This window comes from Bufo bufo, chromosome 6, assembly GCF_905171765.1.
Source record: "Bufo bufo chromosome 6, aBufBuf1.1, whole genome shotgun sequence".
Lineage (NCBI taxonomy): Eukaryota > Metazoa > Chordata > Amphibia > Anura > Bufonidae > Bufo > Bufo bufo.
The window spans coordinates 73,374,551-73,396,596 of NC_053394.1; the positions used below are offsets into that span (position 1 = coordinate 73,374,551).

At 43.7% G+C, this 22,046-nt stretch overlaps 1 protein-coding gene across 1 annotated transcript in view; it reads right to left on the bottom strand.

Annotated features, from left to right (window-relative positions):
* Nucleotides 1–16,135, bottom strand: part of SH3PXD2A (SH3 and PX domains 2A) — a 354,245-nt gene extending 338,110 nt beyond the window's left edge. The window contains exon 1 of the mRNA XM_040438015.1: nucleotides 15,765–16,135. Within this exon, the coding sequence (XP_040293949.1) occupies nucleotides 15,765–15,836 (72 nt within the window). The 5' untranslated portion in view covers nucleotides 15,837–16,135. The remainder of the gene's footprint in view (nucleotides 1–15,764) is intronic.
* Between the last annotated feature and the right edge of the window lie 5,911 nt (nucleotides 16,136–22,046).

The following is a 22,046-nucleotide window of genomic DNA, read 5'->3' on the forward strand; positions in this document are numbered from 1 at the left end:
GCCAGCTGGTGGTCTCTGCAGGAAGAGACAGTACCCTTCCCCCTGACCGGACACATCTAGACAGATTTGCTGGATTATAACCTGTTCCCTTAGGTAATTGGCTCTAGTGGGGTCTGGCAGACGTTTCTGTCCCCTTGTGAACATGCATGTTAGGACACCAGCACATGGTGCAGATTGTGCATGTTTTTTCCCCATGCAGATGACCTCTGGATAGGTCATCATCAGTATCTGATTGTGGAGGTCCGACACCCGGGACCCCTGCCGATCAGTTGTTTGAGAAGGCACCGACGCTCCTGTGAGCACCGCGGCCTTCTCCGTGCTCACCAAGCACAGCGCCGTACATTGTATAGCGGCTGTGCTTGGTATCATAGCTCAGCCCCATTCACTTTAATGGGGCTGAGCTGCACCTGGGCCACGTGACCAATGAACGTGACGTCACATAGCCTAGGCTAAGCCCGGGTGTAGGACCCCCACCAATCAGATACTGATGACCTTTCCAGAGGATAAGTCATCAGTAAAAAAAAAAAAACAAACACTTTCAGAAAACCCCTTTAAAATACACACCAAAAACAGCACTATATCCACAATAATTACAATTGATCACCTTTTTCATGCTATCATGTGGATTTTCTGCATACAAATCCACACCATGCGCAGATACCCTTATGGCGCAGATATAGCTAATAGTTATCACATATCAGTGGCTAATATTAAACTGAACATTCATATAGTACAACATCTAACTGAACATTAAACTGGCCAGACGTGAGATAGCTGTAATAACTATCTTCCCCATTTGCACTTTCCCACGTGCATTTGCAGCTTGGCTCAGTAAAGTAAGGGATAGGCGGCTGCACAACATTACATGATGCCACGACCAAGCAGTTAGATTTTTGCAATCAGACCGTAACACACAAATGTTCGTGAGCATCTGCATGCTGCACCTGAGATACTTCGTCACATTTAAGCTTGAAATAAAGGGAATATGTCAGTCATCTCACTGCATCCCAAGCAGAGACCCTTCAGTTACACATGATGGAAAACAATGCTTCCTAACATAGGAGGACAGGAGCAGTAGAATTGGCCATATAGCTCTGGAAGGAAAGCTTGGTGTATGGTATTAGACAATATCTTAAATGGTGCCTTGTCAATGTCCATGTTCTCTTGACTCTAGGAAGTCAGCCTTCATTGTAACTTCATTTACTATGGCACAAAAGCTTGCATTCATTGCAATGTCCTATTTGTCAGATATCAAATCCACCCAGCCAGCCTGGGGCCATCAGAATGTACTTGACGATTTTAGTCATGGCACCTCCTGCTCATCACTGGACAAGAGAGAGACTTAGTTCCTCTTTATAGGTTCCCCTGAAGATGATTCACTAGTTAGACTATGAAGTGTAGATGAAAAGCCTTGCTGAGCAATGCACTGACCTCTTCTTTGATCTGCTCAGTAGATATTTAGAATATCCATAAATTCTTGAGAGTCAAGACCACCCTAATTTCTATCCTTGAAGGTCTTTATTTTCTCAGCATCCCGCAGTTCATCTTTGTTTGGAGGGTGTATATCCAGAACTTACACCAATACAGACAAAGGTTCTCCAACCTAAGAGAAGTGCTGATACTGCAAAGTCAACCCCTTGGAAGATGTTCAAAATCTGTGCCGGATTCCTGGAGACCATCCTTAATGTGATACGTCCTAATCATTAATCTTAAAATGTATTCCCCAAGCATTTATTTTGGGGCCTATAGGCATTATAGTGGAGACATCCCTTCTATGCCAGAAAAGTGGAGCTAAAAAGTCACAAACTTTGGTGCATGGGGTTTATTCGCTTTACTTTGAAAAGTGGTGATCGATGAGGGGCCAGACTAGGTGGTCCGTCACATATATTATATTCTATGGCAGGAAACTGGCCTAGATTATAGCAGAGATCTAGAACAACTCCCACGCTGATCTAGATCTCCACTTTGTTGCATGGACATGCAAAGATGCACCACAAGTATTAAGAAGCATGTGCCTTTTAATAAATTGCAGTACGTCTAAAGCAAGCAGGGGAGAGATTAAGGCCCCTTTCATAGGAGCGAGTTTTCCGTGCGGGTGCAATGCGTGACGTGAACGCATAGCACCCCCACTGAATCCTGACCCATTCATTTCAATGGGTCTGTGTACATGAGCGTTTTTTTTCACGCATCACTTGTGCTTTGCGTGAAAATCGCAGCATGTTCTATATTCAAGCAAGTGCGGGTGCGATGCGTTTTTCACTAATGGTTGCTAAGAGTAGTTGTTTATAAACCTTAAGTTTTTTATCACGCGCGTGAAAAACGCATCAAAACGCATTGCACCCGTGCGGAACAAACTGAACAACTGAACGCAATCGCAGACAAAACTGATTGAACTTGCTTGCAAAATGGTGTGAGTTTCACTGAACGCATCCGGACCTGATCCGTCACGCTCGTGTGAAAGGGGCCTAAGACTGGCATGTAAAAAGCCGGTCTTGATAAATGTCCCGTATGTTTTCTTTCCATACTCTCATCCATTTATGAATAGTTAGGCATATTGACAATTTGGTAGATTTATGGCCAGAAAAGGCCACAGCTGTTCGGGGACTTTATGGCCTGCTGTACAAGGTTCTTGCCTATGAGCCCTAAGTCCAACTCTGAAGTTAAAAGTCTGCATATAGTCCAGCTAGGTTTGAAAATGTATGAGCTATAACATTTTAGCCATTGGTTTACAATGTGGTCCAGGCTGAAAAAGCAGACAAACATAATTGGTACCCATGTACTACAGCAGTCTGGTTTCTGTCTTAGATGTGGTTGAACGCTGAAGTTCCCTTACTGAACATCAGCGTTGTGGTGAGAAGGGCTCTTAAGAGAAGACAGCGCTATTTGCATTGGTATGACTAGTCACAAAAACCACTGCGGTGCTGTGATATTCCTAGCCATGGTTCCTCTGCTTCCTGACCTCCACAGTAAATTCAGAGCATCCTCCCTGTTCTCTGCATGAGGGGGTGAAGAAAACCAGAAACATTACCAAAATAATAGGTTGTATGAAGAGATCCATAAATGCACAGCTAATACAGTACAATGGACGCAGAGTCCGCAGAAATATTCATCTTCTTCCAAACCAGCCTGCTGTGTCTTCTCCAAGTAACATGGCTGGCCACACATTAGTGATTTCAGACTGCCATGTTATTTTAATTTAAAGGGGTTGACCCACAAAAAATATTCTACCATTTTCAAACCAGCACCTGGGATCTGAGTACTTTTGTAATTGCATGTAATTAAAAATTATATATAGCCAGTGATCTATTCACTGAAGTCTATCTGTATAGCCCCATCTGCTGTTTGTTCTTTTTCTTATTCCTTTGTCCACCTCACCCAGGTGGACACACATGCTCAGTTCCCGAGCTGTAGTAGGGAGAGAGTTGCAAAAAAAAGGACACCCCTGCCCCTCCGACAAGCAGCAGAAAGGACACATTCCCCGGACTGCCAGCTTGATATAAATCTAGCAGAACAATTGGAGCAATGACTGGGGGAGATCTCTGGATCCATCTGAGGTCCAGGGCTGGTTCTAGCTTTGTTAGAAAGAGATTGTAAAGTACTATATGATATCTGATTCTCATTTTTTATTTTCACATTAATCATGGGATTACCCTTTTTAGGTTGATCTTTAGAGGTTGTTATTCTGGGTGACATTGCAATAAGTTAAGATGACAAAATTGTGAATGATCTCTGCCGTTATCTGTGGGCCTGGCGCTGAAAAACACTAAAATGATCCAATAGGGAAGATAACCTTTCATACAGATATCTGCCTTCAGATGGCATCGGTCAGGAAAAGATGCTAACTGTCGACCAAAAATGGTCTAAATCAGCAGCTTAAACCTCTATGTATGTGCATGGCAGGGGGAACATACTATGTGCATAGACTGTGATGTTTTACCACCTGAGGGAATAAACTGGTGACCGATACCCTCAGCAAAATGTTGGGTCACTGACTTGAACTGACCCAGTAGTTTTGCTAGAATCAGTATTGAGCAGCTCCAGCGGGAGCCGAGTACTGAGAGTACTCATACTCATGAACTCCTAGCTCTGATTAAAAGCTCTCTTCCTATACCAGTCAGCAGCTAGGGGGTGAGAAGAGCCAGAAGCTCATGAATATGAGGACTCCCAAGCTTTGGCTCTGTACTGAGCGGACCCCACAATTCAGCTTTTGCTGGAGTTGCTGAATACTTATTTTACCAAAACAACGGGGTCAGTTCAAGAAAGTTCTCAGGGTATCTGTCAGCAGTTTATGCTGCCCTCAGATAAAACTGCTGACAGACTCCCTTTAAAGGTGGATTTACACTGCCCGATACAGATTATCGGAAACGAACGTTCGTTCCTAACAATCTGCCTATCTAAATGTGCCGCTAAATCACCCGATGAACGAGTGAAGACGCTCGTTCATTGGGTGATCCTGTTGTTCAAGCAGAAACCACCAATCATCATTCCTGGGCAGCAGATTGTGTGGTCTAAATAGCAGTCTGCTGCCCAGAAACAATGATTCTGTAGGGGGACGAGCGATTGCAATGGTGATCCCTCGTCCTCTTGCAGTGAAAGAGATTGCTGCATGTAAATTTAGCAGACTCCTTCACTGAACGAGCAGCCGACTGTCGGGAAGGAACGCTTTCTTCCTGACAATCGGCTGTTCATCAGAGCGTCTAAACCCGGTTAAAGGGAACCTGTCATCAACTTTATGCTGACCTGACAGAGAGCAGCATAAATTAGTGACAGAAATGCTGATGTCAGCGGTGTGTCCCTCATGAGCTAAAAGTAAGTGGTTGCCGAGAACCAGCATCATAATCATTGCAGCCCAGGCCTTGAAAAGAGTCAAATCTACTTGAGAACAGTCATGGTTATTCCTAATCTCCTGCTCTCTCACCCATCTGCTGATGGTTGGCAGTTCTCTCCTAGAGAGAAAGGGAGAAAACTAGGTAGAAGACTGTCAGTCATCAGCAGGTGGGCAGGAGAGCAGGAATTCATGAATGACCAGGACTCTTCTCAGGTGGCCGTGACTCTTTTCCAGGCCCAGTCTGCAATGATTGTGATGTTGGTTCTCTGCAACCACTTACTTTTAACTTATAAATGACGGACCGCTGAAATCAACTCACCTGTCTCTACTTTATTCTGCCGTTAGTACGGGAAGCATAAAGTGGATGACAGGTTCCCTTTAAGTATATACTTAATATATTCTTTCTTGTGGCTGTTGCAAAATAAATCAACAGCCAAAGCCATCAATGCACAGTAGAGTTTCTGGTTAGAGTCAGACTTTTTGTCTATACAGTAATCAAAACCCTAAAAAAAACTTTTTTTAAAAAATCACTCAGAAATCCCAGTATGTAGTACTTAAAAAAACAAAAAGGCAAAAAGAAAACCACCAGTGACTGGAGTGATTTTGAGAAGATTTTGAAGTTACTTAACTAATTCCTATGGGCAGCAGTTTATGAGGTTTTGTGTTTTTGTAGTGAACGATACAAAGTCTGGGTATAGCCCCAGCCGAAACGTGTTAGAAGCAGCTGCGCTGAACTGCTGGTGAGCTCTGACGCAGCTGTTGTCACCCTTGTCACACATTCTTCATAGATGTCTGATAGAACATCCCTTCCTCTATTTTATTTCACTTGTATGCAAACATATGCAGTGTACCACATTAAAGCCTAGTTCACACGTCAGGGATCTGATGAGTGATTTCCATCAATGATTGTGAGCCAAAACCTGAAGTGGAAGCTACAGAGAGGTAAGTTATGATGCAAAGCTTTGCACTTGTTCTGTGTTTTTTTTTACCTGTACCTGGTTTTGGCTCACAGTGGAAATCACTGATCAAATCACTGAAGTGTGAACTAGGCCTAAGTAATGGGGTTGTCAGAATTCCAATATTTGGGAGCAAACGGCAGGGAGCCAGCCTATCTTATCCCATGCTGCTGTGCCATCCTTTTCATGGTAGACAATAGCGTTCAGTAATGAAAGGAGGTTTTGCCTAAGTTGGTACTAATGATGGCCACATCAGAGTTTACAGGAAGACTGGAGAGCACCTACTGCCACCATACATAGTGTGGAGACCCACAAGACCAACACCAGGTATCATGGTGTGGGGCGCCATTAAGTACCATGGCTGTAACCGCCTGGTATTCCTAGAGGGAACATTGTCAGCCTTCGATATGTCCAGGACATTGTGGAACCTGTCCTACAGCCTTTTTTGACTCTGTTAGGAGATGTGGTATTCCAACAAGATAACACCTGCCTTTAATAGACCTTCAGGGTAGCCAACAGCTCCCCTGGCCAGCTCCATCACCAGTTGAAAGGGCTTAGAAAGACATACTACAGAAGGATATCCAGCATCTGTATGACCATCACCATGCCAGTGGCATCCTGTATCAAAGCAAGGGGAGATGTCAGTCAGCATTAATGTGACCCTGCCTCAACATATACCCTGCTGCAGAACCCAAAATCAAGGGTGCAGCACCTTGGTTGTGTTATAAATGACTAAGCAACCCTAGCAGTTTATACTTTGTGCATCTCAGCTCACTCGCATTAGTTTTTCCAGGTGTTCTTTTTTTTTTCAGAATTAAACAGAACAAAACTCCATGTGTCTGTGTATGAAATCAAGGAAATCCAAAAGTAGAGGAAGGCACCATGAACTACAAGCCCATACAATTTAGAAGTTGTACAAAGTCGGAAGGGTAACTTGAAGTTACAGAGACCCAATGTCAAATCTGAAACAGAACCCCCACCTACTTACTCCTGCTTATGTAGTGTCCCACTACGTAAGGGTGGGCAATACTCAAGGGTCAATTGGGTCACGTTATTCTCCACCTCCTGTGGAATATGGTCATGGCATTTTATATTGCATTGTAATGTATACTTTCATGTTTATTTCCTGTGTACCAGGCCTGCTGGGGTGTCGTTTCTCCTCCAAAGCTGTAGAGGGAGCTAGGGAACCCCCTAGTATATATAGTCAGGTCCAGTTCAGGAGAAGAGAGGAGTGTGGTCAGAAGCCAGTATTGACTTTAGCCAGGTGTTAGCTGAAGCGCAGCTTCTAACATGCAGCTAGATAGCCCAGGCTCCTAGCTTGCCTCCAGGAGAAGAGGTTCCCTCCTGAAGTTATCCTGCATCTTACAAAGAACAGAGCAGTGCTCATTTTAACCAGCAAAGTAGAAAGCTGAAAGGCAGAAGGTTATTTGCACCAGAGGAAGGTTCCCTCCCAAGGATAAAGCCAGCTATTAGGCATCCGGGCCTTGGAGAAAGTCAGACAGGATTCTGCAGAAAGTACAGCCTGATCTGCGAGTTTATTCACTCTGAGTTATCTTGCTAGGATTCTACCTGCCATTTATGTCAAGCCTGCCTGATACCATAATCCTGCATATGGAACTTTATCTGAATCCTGTAAATAGTTGAACTGTTCAGTAAAAAGGAGTTCTGGTTCACTACAACTGTTTGTACCTCAATTATTCCTACAACAAATCGGTGTGCCACCGTTACCGGCACTGGCGTCACGAACTATAAGGGATCTTGCCACCGGCACACTAAACTTCCAACACCCAGGGCACCTCACCTACCACCCGGCCTGGGCGCTATATACAGAGAGTTCCCCAGAGGATCCATGTGCCAGCCTCTCCATCACTGCTGTACGCCTGCCCAGGGTCTTCTATAAATTGTGAGTACCAAGAGTAACCCTCGGACTGCTAACTGACCCCCGTGACCTCACATTCGCTCACCCTGCAGGACTGGCGTACTGCACTTATAATACTGGTGTCTTCTTATTTGGTAGAGGGGATTTTGGGCCCACTCGGCCATGAGGGCCCAGGTGCAACTGCTACCTCTGGACACCTAATATTATGACACTGCACAAAGCTGCAATATGGTTGTGTGCTTGAGGCCTACACTTGAACCCTGGCAGATGCCTTTCAGCAAACCTTTGGACTTCCTGGTAGAGAAGAACGTGATCAACACATGCAGCACCACAGAAACATTATTCAATACTAAAATGTAAATATTCCTGTAGTCCCCATGAACAGACAATCAGTGGTCTCTGATAAGTTTCCCATTTACATGTCATGATAGCAGATATGACTGGTTCCTCCATCTCTTGTGCCCCATAATACTATTGGCGTGTCTGCCCTAGATTCAATGCATTCATTCTTTTACTTTTATGGGTATCAACTTTTCTAAGCTCATATTCAACTTTACACTTTATGGTGCTCCTTTAACCTAAAAATTCTAGGAGAAGATACTGCAAACATGTAATGTTTGTACTGATTCTGTTTGCTCAATGCTTTATGTGCATTTCACCAGCTAGAAAGGGAAATAGATCAGAGACGTTGGACCTTTGATCCCACTGCCTCAACTCAGATGCTAGAAATAGACATTAGTAAAGTACAAATCTGTTAGGATCAAACCACTACTGTGCCATACTGATGAGGCCGGGATAGGATTACGGTATATAGCTGAGTGTCTGTATAATTGGAATAATAGCCTAATAATATAGGCTGGGTGCACATATTTCAGTTATGTCCGGCCACAGTTTTTTATGTAGAACCGCCTGCCATTGGCTTCCCCCAACACCGGATGTTTTCATCCGCACACGGGGAGAAGCAGCAACGGCCGTGCGGGAACCAGGAGCGACGCGGGTGCTGGGAAGCAAGGTAAGTCTATTGTGTGAGAAGGGCCCGGGCGTATGGTGCAGCATTTCAGGGGTTATGGCCTGTCTAAAAAAAAAAAAAAAAAAAAGAGATGGTCACATAATGTGACTTGGGGCTACTGCATTTAAACCTCTTTCACGCGTACATGTTTAAATCCGTAAAAGGTGGTCAGTGATTCGTCCATGAAGGATCCGTGTGTGGTCCGTGTGTCCATTTTTTGCTGTCCGTGTGTCATCCGTGTTTCACTGACACTGAACAGCTGAAAAATAATTTTCAAAGTATCTCTTCCTAATGATCCGTGAAATACAGATCAGCATTGCATCCGTGGTTTTCACAGACCCATAGACTATAATGGGCGTGATGGATCCGTGAACACAGACAAAATAGAGCATGCATCATTGCTAAAACACTGATGTGTGAATGCACACGTTAATATGAATGGGTACATACTCTGTCCGTGGAGAACATGTACAGCACACGTCCGTGGAACACTGACGTGTGAATGAGGCTTAACACGATTACGGAGTCATGATGTATGGATTCCTAATTAGGCCCTACTTCAAATCTCCAGATCCTACAGCTCCGTATTACAGAAGAGCAGACCCCTGGCCGCTGTAAAGGCCCCACGCTCACAGCTTTGTCATAAACGTGGGGATTTATTTATCCCATTGATGCCCCATTTCCTGTTGTATACACTTCACACACACGTGACACACACAAAGCAATGACTACAGCAGGTTAAACAATGATTCAGTTCATACAAACAACATTACCAATACATGCCCTCCCCCGCTCCATCACTGGGCCATTTTAGAGCAATCATAGCAGGGTACAATTATTTTCTGCAGACCGTGGCTAGTCCAAGATTTAAATTTTTAGGCAGAAATGTGCTATATGGATATTTTTATAATAAAAGTCTCATTTTTATATCACAGTAATTTCTAAAACATAGAAAAGGTAAACAAATCATTTGAAACAAGCCTCAGGAAACATCCTATCAAATCATATATCATCCATGAAACACGAAAAAGAGAATGTTTTTGCAATGCAGTGCTGCAAGGGTGGCACCCTATGATCCTAAATGCAGTATGGACCACAGGGCTCCGTGAGGAACCCTACAGGCTCAGCGCAAAAGGCTCCGCTGTGTACATGAGGACTAGAGCTCTGTTCACATGATAAAATCACAATCCATATCAGGTCTATTTTGTGCTTTTCTGAGATCTGATTATCTATTTAGTGCCAATCCTCTCATAGGCTGAAACGACACCCATAAGGGCTCATGCACAAGAACGTATCCATTTTTTTGGTCAACAAATTGCAGATCCACAAAACACAGATACCGGCCGTGTGTGTTCTGCATTGTGCGGAACAGAACATACGGCCCATAATAGAACAGTCCTATCTTTGTCCGTAATACGGACAAGAATAGGATGCGTTCTATATTTTTTGCGGGTGCCATGGAACAGACATACGGATGAAGTACCTATTGAAGTGAATGGGTCCGCATCCGATCCACATGAGCCCTAATTTAGGGTTCAAAACAATTAGGTTATAAGTTTGGCTTAGGGGAACCAAGTTGGCGGTCCCAGCTGCTACACTTATAATAATTTATATTAATACCAAATATTATATTATTTGGTATTCAAGAATTATTATCCAGCATATACAGTACAGGCCAAAAGTTTGGACACACCTTCTCATTCAAAGAGTTTTCTTTATTTTCATGACTATGAAGGCATCAAAACTATGAATTAACACATGTGGATTTATATACATAACAAACAAGTGTGAAACAACTGAAAATATGTCATATTCTAGGTTCTTCAAAGTAGCCACCTTTTGCTTTGATTACTGCTTTGCACACTCTTGGCATTCTCTTGATGAGCTTCAAGAGGTAGTCCCCTGAAATGGTCTTCCAACAGTCTTGAAGGAGTTCCCAGAGATGCTTAGCACTTGTTGGCCCTTTTGCCTTCACTCTGCGGTCCAGCTCATCCCAAACCATCTCGATTAGGTTCAGGTCCGGTGACTATGGAGGCCAGGTCATCTGGCGCAGCACCCCATCACTCTCCTTCATGGTCAAATAGCCCTTACTTTCAAAGTTTTCCCAATTTTTCAGCTGACTGACTGACCTTCATTTCTTAAAGTAATGATGGCCACTCATTTTTCTTTACTTAGCTGCTTTTTTCTTGCCATAATACAAATTCTAACAGTCTATTCAGTAGGACTATCAGCTGTGTATCCACCTGACTTCTCCTCAACGCAACTGATGGTCCCAACCCCATTTATAAGGCAAGAAATCCCACTTATTAAACCTGACAGGGCACACCTGTGAAGTGAAAACCATTTCAGGGGACTACCTCTTGAAGCTCATCAAGAGAATGCCAAGAGTGTGCAAAGCAGTAATCAAAGCAAAAGGTGGCTACTTTGAAGAACCTAGAATATGACATATTTTCAGTTGTTTCACACTTGCTTATGTATATAATTCCACATGTGTTAATTCATAGTTTTGATGCCTTCAGTGTGAATCTACAATTTTCATAGTCATGAAAATAAAGAAAACTCTTTGAATGAGAAGGTGTGTCCAAACTTTTGGTCTGTACTGTATCTGTCTCACATCTGAGGACAACCTACATCCCATTTCCACGACCCCATTCACATACAACAGAAATAAAAAAAATCCTGGATGTTTGGTGCCACCATAGGAAAAAGAAAAAAGTTGCAAGTCTCTTATTTCTGCAGAGGGAAATTAGTGGAGAATTAGCCCCAATGAATGACGATAGGGATAATTCTTGAGGGATCTGCTACACAACCAGCAGGACATGGCAGATAATCCATAGAGTGACATGCCCCGATATGTAGATGTATCACGCTGATCAGAAATAGGCTTCATTCACATGGCCTTACTGGGAATCAATCCAGCAGCTACATATTTAGTTCATGTTCTAACCTGCACTGGACAGAAAGGAGCTGGAATCTGAGAGGTTGCCCCCACTTCTTCTGCTCTAGTTTTCATAGAGAAAACCCACGGACTGCAAGGAATAGAAACCTGCCAGCTCATACAAACATCACACGTTCTCCCACCGACTCCGCAGTATAGCCTGCAATGACCTTAAATGTTTGTAGGCAGATCAAAAAAAAGCTTAAAGGGTATATGCAAACAAAGAATCAGAAAAAGGTAAGTATGCGCTGTAAGACAGCTAATTACATCTGTAATGTACAGTCACAGGGAAATGGTCATCGTGGACTGATCTCACCGGTGAGAAGCAGCTTAGGAATTGTACACATACCCTGTATGACTATGTCAGATCAAAGCCAGGGAACATTCGCCATTATAACCCATACAGATGTAGGAGCAGTTCAATTAGTCATGTAACTGTTCCTCTAGTGAATCATGATAAGTCCCATTTCGGATGGTTATAACACATAGTGGGACAGAGGTATATTAATCCTATAGATGGTCCTTTTACATGGACCAATGTGTCAAGGAACTATCGGGAACAAACCAGATGTTTAGGATAATTGCCCGATCGTCAGCGGAGATGAGGACTGCATTTACATATAGTAAAAAGCTCCGCTGTATAGAAAATCACTGCTCATGGGTAGTGTTGTGCGAACCTGCTTTTTAAGTTCTGCGTCCAAAGTTCGGATTATCGAAGAATCCGGTTATGGATTCCGCTACTACGGACCATAACAGAATTTGGAATCCATAACGGGATTCTTCGATAACCCGAACCCGAACTTTGGACGCAGAACTTAAAAAACAGGTTCGCTCAACACTACTCATGGGCAGCAAATTGCAGCAAAGTATGGTCATTTTCGCTGCCAGCTGAAGGGCACCAGATAAATGAGGGTTTGCTCGTTCATCGGGTGATAGCCAGCAACTTGTATGCCTCATTCACATGTCAGTGTTTCGGTCAGTGATTTCCATCAGTGATTGTGAGCCTAAACCAGGAGCGAAGTCTACACAGAGATAAGTTATAAAAGGAAAGATCTGCACCTGTTCTGTGTTTAGAGCAGCACCTGGTTTTGGCTCAAAATCATTGACCGAACACGAAAGGCCCATTTACATGGGCCAATTTTGCAGGCGAATGTCGGGAAGGAAGCATTCCTTCCCGACAAACGCCTGCTTGTCATTGATCGAGACCGTTGCTATTACATGCATACATGCAGCGATCTCCTCCACAGTATGGGGGTCGCGATCTACAAAATACATTCCACACCACAAAAATATAGTAGTTTTGCAGTGCAGAGGCACAGACTGAAATCCCACTGAAGCGTTACGTAGAGCTTCCGATCTGTGCCACCACTCCGCGTTTCGTATCTTGCAGTTTGCGGACCCATTCAAGTCAATGGGTCCATATCTGTGATACGGAGTGCACAGAGCCGGTGCCCGTATATTGCAGACCCGCGGTCCGCAATATGGGCACGGGGCACACACAATCGTGTGCAGGAGCCCTTAGACCGGTACCAGATTTATCACAGGGGCTAACCCGGTCATTCGTAAATGTAGGCCATTGTGTCTCAAACACACAAAACCCCACCCATAGACATATTTAACCAAATAGGGATTACCATAGATATGAGCAATGAGGTCAGCAAACTTTGACACTCCAGCTGCAAACGCCCAGCATGCACACTCGCTCGTTTGTTCTTAGAAATACCATAGAAGGGAATCGATTATGCTGGGAGTTGTAGTTTCACAACAGCTGGAGAGCCAAAGATTGCAGACCCCTGATATAAGCCATTGCTATGAAAATGATCCATCCCTTATACAGCCTGGCTGTACATTTGTCCATCTTACAGGCTTCTTTGTGCAGTCTTTCATTATCGGGACATAATAAGGCAGTGTTGGACGGAGCTCAGTTATTCTGCTTTGTAGTCGCAGCCAACAATATGCATCCAGCCTTAAACAGCCATGCCTGTCTTCCTCTCTACATTATATTTGTGATTTAGGAAATGGGACATTTGGTGCACGGTTGCATGCCAGGATGTGACTAGAATACATATACCAGCGCCTGTACAATAAATCCCATTCATAGAGATAACAATGATTTGGCATCAGGAAAGTATATGTGGCAGGAGATTAAACTCTTTTCATTGGTAACCTCCAGCCATAAGTTGCCACCATGCCGGATATTCAGTATGCTGGTTACAAACAGGATCACATTGGAAGTAACCAATGGGCAGCTTTCAGCTCCAGTTCTCCACCAGTGGTGAGTCACCTAAGACCGGCTTTTTACGGCGTTATTAGATTCCCCCCTACTCTGCCGTACGATTCGCCATCATAAATTAGGCGACTAAGGCAGTCCATGCACCTGGAGAGAAAAACAACTCAAGTGGAATAGTTTTTAGCCAGATTTAAACCTGGCATTAATTTTAGTACATTTGCTCCAGCCCTGGCACGGCTCCGACACGCCCCATCCTGCACAACTGCCGAACACAGTGTAAGACCGCCTGTGTGGCTAAATATTGTCATACGGCCTGTCAAAAAAAAGACTTGCGACTATTTTTAGAACCAAAATAGTGGCAAATCAATGAATAAATGAACCCTAGTAAGTCCTTTACTTGCTCAGTGATGCTAAACACAATTGAAGGGGTTTTCCAGGCATTGATGATCTATCCTCAGGATAGGCCATTAACATGCGATTGGTGAGGGTCTGACCACCGATCAGCTGTTCCCGCAGCCTTCGGAGCTAGCTCTGTGAATGGAACAGGAAGCACAGCTCCGTTCAAAGTGTAGTGGCCATGTCGGGTTACTGCAGCTCAGCTCCCATTCACTTCAATGCGAGTTTAGCTGCAGTAACCCGGCATGGCCACTACACTTTGAACGGAGCTGTGCTTCCTGTTCCATTCACAGAGCTAGCTCCGAAGGCTGTGGGGAACAGCTGATCAGTGGGGGTGCGCGGTGTCAGACCCTCACCAATCGGATGTTAATGGTTAGATCATCAATTCCTGGAAGCCCCCTTTATAGGGGAAATCCACGATAGAAAGTAGGGGCAACACAACCCGAATGTAAGTATAACAAACATGGATGGTGACAGCTGATCCTCCAGACCACATAGGAGGATGCAGCTGTTTTAGTTCCCATACACATTTTGTCTTTACAGTAACATGGTCCCACCATAAACTGAGGTCTCCAATATCTGCTCTCAGTTTGTAATTAATGAGCTCAAGGAATTATTAGCTCTGTCCCAATATGGTGGACATTTAAAAAAAAAAATCGTAGCTTTGCTGCTCACTGAAAACGGTCCCATAGAAGAAAAACAAATTGTCAATCTAAAGTTATCATTCAGGACTCTTCAGATTTCCATTTACACCCCAGGATTACAAGCAAGTCAAGTATCTGACACATTTCACTAACTTATAGCTGATAACATCCAATTATATTACTGCAGACTATACGGCCATTAGGATACCTGCAGACGTTGCGAATTATGTGAGGAAAAACCACAGCTTATCAAAGAAAAGTGAATGACATCTGTCAAATCTCATGTACATTTTGTATCTTTTACGTGCGGATATTGCTCTGCAGACGTTAAAATCTGAAGCGTATCAATTGTCTGTGCAATTCTGGGTATTCCGTAGAGTGGTAGTTCCCATAGACTTCAATGAGGTTGATAAACTAAACATAAAATCCGCAACAAAACCATGCACACAAAAAATACAATAAATACTGCGGATTTCTGTGTTTTTGTGCGGATTTTCTGCATACAAATCCGCAACATGTGCAGGTAGCCTTACTGCATGCTTACAGTGAGTGCTACTGGATATACTGTAACTTCACAGACCACAAAATCCAACAGGACAACGTATATCTGGAAAATTCAAGAACCAGGCTATACAATATCATATAATATAATATAATACAATACAATAGAACAGGAACACAAAACCAATGCAACCTACAATACACAGAACATGCAATACTCCACTGAGCTGTGTGTTTACATCCAGCATGTGTTACATCATTCCATACATAGTCTGAATAATAATACATGATGATACATTCCTGTATACATTGGATGATTGTTTGTAAATACAATGAACTGTCAACATTCAGATTCCAAATCATGGGAGAACCCCACTACTCACATAATGTTTGGAGGGGTTCCTCCTCTTCTGCACATCCTGGACACACACATCCACCACTCCATGAGACATCATGTTTGGAGAGAAGGGTGCACAGATAGCAGCAGGCTGGAGCTCTCTAGGAATATGACATTCTAGCTGGAAGCTGCTGAGAAACACAACCCTGGACAGGAAGCTCACACACTGGGGCTGCTTATGGTGCCATGTGCTGCTGCTGATACAACCAGGGAGCTGGATGGTAGGAGCAGAGAGCTGGGTACACAGGCAGGCTGGTTACAGTGCCATGTGCTGGTTCTGCAGGCAATGTGCTGGTTGATGTGCCATGTGCTGCAGGGGCAGGGTATGCTCAGCTGTCCTTGTCTGCCAGGACTGCTCCTGATCTGAGCTCCCTGCACTGTGAAGAAGCCTGCTCCCCGCCCCCAGCTCTTCATGTGTGTGACCCTCCTCCACCCCTCTGGATGATGGAGCTGCCAGAGCCTCCTCTACAGCAGCAGTCATGGTCTGATTGCATTATGATTCCTAATGGCTTCATTCATCAGCACAGTGCAACAAATGCAAACCATGATAGACATAGGACTAAAACACAGAGGGAAAAAATTGGAGGGAAGCTCCACCTTTGGAGATTTTAGTTATAGCAATTCCACAATATAATGTTATTATTGCAATCCCCTTCCATAGTCATGGCAGCATCCTAATAACTTGCAGGACACGCACTTCAGACTCCTTGCATTTGCAAGATGCAAATAGAGCACTGCCAGGCCCTGTCCTGTATACAGTGGGGGTCATTTACAAACATTTTTTTTGAGTAATATTTTGGCCTGCACAGGCGTTTTTGCGCTGCATTTAACACATAAGAGTGTCAAGGGAGTGGCAGGGGCCAGGACTTCAGCCCCAACTAATTTACCACAATCTAATGAAATCCCGGCACGCGCTGAATGTTTACAATTCTTATGCTTATTTTATTTCAAAAAGTATACATCAGTAGGACGCGTTTCGGCCCGTCCAGCCTTCAGGGCCAAAACGCGTCCTACTGATGTATACTTTTTGAAATAAAAAAAAGCATAAGGATTGGAAACATTCATCGCGTGTCGGGATTTCGTCACTGGAGATTCCTCATTCCCGCTGCAGCACGCACGAGGATCGTAGTGCCGGCCGGATTTATCTACATTCCAACAAATTTAACTACATTTACACCTGGAAATAGGCATAAATGTTGGTGATAAACTTCTCCAGCCAGAGGCTTGTCTAGCTTTTCCACCAGGCGCACGGACTGCTGAAGGTGTGCCTAATTTATGGCGAGGCACATGTCTCATCGCAAATTAGGCGCATCCTCTGCCAGGTGGAAAAAGCCGGTCTTTGTAAATGACCCCCAGTGAGTATGGAACTCTCACTTCACTTAATTCACATTTGTCATTTTACTACAGTGTAACAATATATACAATTCTGTCTACATTTCCTGCTGCAACACAATGCAAAATGTGTACTATGTCTGAGTTTTTTCCCGTGGGGATACATTGAAGTTGCAGGCCACAATTCGCACCTTGCAGGGTCGTTTCTATTGTGACTAGTTGGATTTCAATGAATTGGACCCTACTGTGTCTGATAGAGGTGTCATAGATGTCTGGTCCTGGGAGGAGACAGCTGTTGACATGTATGCCTCTAGCCATCTTATTTATAAACTACAATAATTACCCTGGAGTTAAACAATATACAGTATTATACAATATTTACAGAGGTTTTCACATTATATTGGTAATATATGCCATCTTTTGATTAGTGGGAATTTAACTGGTACATCTACATGGCGATTTTGGCCTCAACATGTATTGCTTGTCTGTGTTGTGCCCGAGTATTACAGTGTGGCGGCATTGCCATAGGAATGAATGAGGTCGCAGTACAACTTGCACAGTTGCTGCGAATTGCGAAAAATACAGCAGTGCTCATAATAATGACTTATGATGCTGTGAGTTCCTGCCCGACCATGGGTCTACTGCCCTGCATTATGTGAGTACAGTACAGTAGACTCACGGTAGGGCAGGAACTTACAGCCTCTGGGCTCATGCACACAAACATATTTTTTTATCTGAGCTGCATTTTTTTGTGGGTCAGATGCGGACCCATTCAATTCATTGGGGCCACAAAAGATGTGGACAGCACTTGGTGTGCTGTCCACATCCGTTTTTCCATTTCATTGCATCCGTAAAAATATAAAACATGTCCTATTCTTGTCTGCATTACGGACAAGGATAGGACAATTCTATTATGGGCCGGACGTTCCGTTCTGCAAAATGCGGAATGCATACAGCCAGTATCCGTGTTTTTCGGATCCGCAATTTGCACACTGCAAAACAGGCAAGGGTTGTGTGCATGAATGATGCTGTGAGTTCAGGTTAGAGGAGGAGTTTTTGGTCCAGGAAATGCAGCCATCACACTGTGCATGTTTTCCGGACTAAACACGCTAGTGTGAAACTGGCATTACGGTGGTTGCACACCAAGTATTTTTAATGCTTTATGATGATTTTTTTAAATGTCGTTTTTCTTGCTTCAGCCAAATTTTACATACAAAATAAATGAATGCCTTTTTGTTAACATTTTTTGTCTCAGTGCTGTTTTTTTTCAAAACACACATGGTCTAAGTATATTGGTATCTGTATATAAAAAAATACGTCTTACGAATAGAATAAAACACAAAGATCACCCCAAAAACACTTTTAAAAAAAGTGTTGTATGAAAAAGGTCTATTTAGTCATCTGTTTTTAGTGGCTGGAACATGGACGAGTTTTAAATCACTTGTCTGAATAAGCCCTAATGCTACACGGCGACATGTGACACACGACAAAAAGGGTACAACTACATGGCGACATACAGTATGTTGCATCAATGTGGCGCAACACTTTTTGTAATGATAGTGTTGGTGAAGGAGCATGGGCTCATTGTGTCACTATTAGGTTCGGTTTCGGACCATATCAGAGAGTGAACTTTTAGGCTAGGGCTACACGACGACACAAAAGGTGTACAACCACATTGCGACATGTCGCGCAACATTTATTGTAATCATGGTCTATGGTGTTGCACTGCGACATGCTGAAACTGCGACACAACAGTCGCACAGAAATTCAACTTGGATCGATTTTTTTGCGACTGTCGTGTTGCAGTTGCAGCATGTCGCAGTGCGACACCATTGACTATCATAAAAAATGTTGCCCCAATGTTGCGCGACATTTCTTGTGATGATAGTCTATGGCAGGGATCAGCAACTTCCGGCACTCCAGCTGTTCAGAAACGACAACTCCCAGAATCCTGCTTTCACTTGTATGGGAGTTACAAGAACAGCCAAGAAAGTATGCATGCTGGGAGTTGTAGTTTCACAGCAGCTGGAGTGTCAAAGGTTGCTGACCTCTGCCTAGCCTAAAAGTTCACCCCCTGGTTGGGTCCAAAGCCGAACCTCATAGTGACATAATGGGCCTATGCTTCTGCACCAACACGTGAAATACTAGGCAGACTAGGAGAACAGGAATATTCATGAGAAAATGTACATTTTTCTTGTTTTTGGATTTACCGTATATACACTTTAATGTAAAACTTCTTACAAGTGTTTGCATAGCCTCCTGCAAGGTGAACGTCAAGTCATAAATGTCACCCAGAGTTTCTTCTTTCAGCGGGTCTTTCTTTCCCATCAAATCTTTAGGCTAACGCTGGATGAGCCCTGTCATGAGCGTGGCAGGTAGGGAGCTGCTTTTGGAATGTGTTATGCGATGAGTCGTTTGATTTTATGCCCCTTGTACATAAAAGACGATCATTCATATTAATGTAGGCTGTACATTAATTGTCGAGCATGTTCCCTGTTTTACAGTATGTAAACAAGCATAATGAGGTAAAGTGAAAAAAAAACTATGACTCAAGGCATTTCACCTCCAAGTTTCCTGCTATTAAAGATCTCCACCCTACTTAAAGACATGTGCACTGTTTAGCTGTTAATACTGACTTTTACTGACTCTACAGCGGAAAAGATGTAGGGCTTACAGGTTATTAATGAAAACTGCCTGATAGGAACGTTAAAATAAAATAACTACATTTTATTGTGTCATTTCTAAAATAGGTATCAAAGACTGGGCGTCACGTTTTGGCTCCGGATGCGTCCCGGATGCGTTGCGGCAAACCTGTGCGAGTAGGTACGCAATTGCAGTCAGTTTTGACTGCGATTGCGTTCCGTTGTTCAGTTTTTATCGAGCGGGTGCAATGCGTTTTGCACACGCGTGATAAAAAACTGAATGTGGTACCCAGACCCGAACTTCTTCACTGAAGTTCAGGTTTGGGTTCAAGGTTGTGTAGATGTAATTATTTTCCCTTATAATATGGTTATAAGGGAAAATAATAGCATTCTTAATACAGAATGCTTAGTTAATTAGGGCTGGAGGGGTTAAAAAAAAAGAAAAAAAAAATTAACTCACCTTAATCCACTTGTTCGCGCAGCCCGGCTTCTCTTCTTTCTTCTTTCTTCAGGACCTGGGTAAAGGATCTTTGATGACATCACTGCGCTCATCACATGGTCCATCACATGATCCATCACCATGGTGATGGGTCATGTGACGGACCATGTGATGAGCGCAGTGACGTCACTACAGGTCATTTTCCTCCTGCACAGCAAAGAAGAAGAAAGAAGAGAAGCCGGGCTGCGCGAACAAGTGGATTAAGGTGAGTTAAATTATTAATATTTTTTTTAACCCCTCCAGCCCTATTTTACTAAGCATTCTATATTAAGAATGCTATTATTTTCCCTTATGACCATGTTATAATGGAAAATAATATAATGATTGGGTCCCCATCCCGATCATCTCCTAGCAACCATGCTTGCGGATGCTTGCGATTTTCACGCAGCCCCATTCAGTTCTATGGGGCCTGCGTTGCGTGAAAAACACACAAAGTAGAACATGTAGCGATTTTCTCGCAACGCACAAGTTATGCGTGAAAATCACTGCTCATGTGCACAGCTCCATAGAAGTGAATGGGTCCGGATTCACTGCGGGTGCAATGCGTTCACCTCACGCATTGCACCCGCGCGGAAATCTCGCCCGTGTGAAAGAGACCTAACACTCAAATGGCGAGTGGATCAGGCTAGAGCAGTGGTGGCGAACCTATGGCATGGGTGCCAGAGGCGGCACTCAGAGCCCTCTCTGTGGACACCCGCACTAAGGCATATGGTGTACCAATATGCCTTAGACTTTTCCTGCCATTCATCAGCGCAGGGCGCACTATGAACGGCACAGGCAGCACATTGAATCTATGGTTAACCTACAAAAAGGCAGCTCTGTCAACTAAGACAGCTAAAGTACCCACTTGTACCACATCCAGAGTAAACTAAAAACCAAACAAGTGGAATATAGTATCACAAAATATCATTTACAGTATTATAAAATATAAAAAATCTGGAGAACAACGGGATGTTATACAGTACACGGAGAAGCACAAGGCCAGCAGCATCAAAAACACCACCATGAAACTGCGCAATGTGTGGCGCAGAATGGTATGACCCAAAGATAGAGCTAAGACTCTGGGATAGCCAGATAGATATCACATATGAAAGGTCTCCCCAATACGGGTGTAGTATGCAGAGTACCACAGACCAATTATGGCAAACCCAGAGCCGTAGCTGGCAAGCACGGAAATGATGTAGGCACCACAGTCAGCCAATAAAAAATAATACAATGAATGTAAATCACTGGCTGAAATAAAAATAACAAACGTGCGCCTAAGTACAGAGGCCCCAGTGTGGATACATACGAGGGTGCCCTGCACGCAGCATGAAACCGTGCTAATAGCGGGACGTACCTGAAGACATGGTGGTGGGATGAATGACCTCAAAGGTCTCGCGCTCAGGGCCTGTCATTCATCCCACCACCATGTCTTCAGGTACGTCCCGCTATTAGCACGGTTTCATGCTGCGTGCAGGGCACCCTCGTATGTATCCACACTGGGGCCTCTGTACTTAGGCGCACGTTTGTTATTTTTATTTCAGCCAGTGATTTACATTCATTGTATTATTTTTTATTGGCTGACTGTGGTGCCTACATCATTTCCGTGCTTGCCAGCTACGGCTCTGGGTTTGCCATAATTGGTCTGTGGTACTCTGCATACTACACCCGTATTGGGGAGACCTTTCATATGTGATATCTATCTGGCTATCCCAGAGTCTTAGCTCTATCTTTGGGTCATACCATTCTGCGCCACACATTGCGCAGTTTCATGGTGGTGTTTTTGATGCTGCTGGCCTTGTGCTTCTCCGTG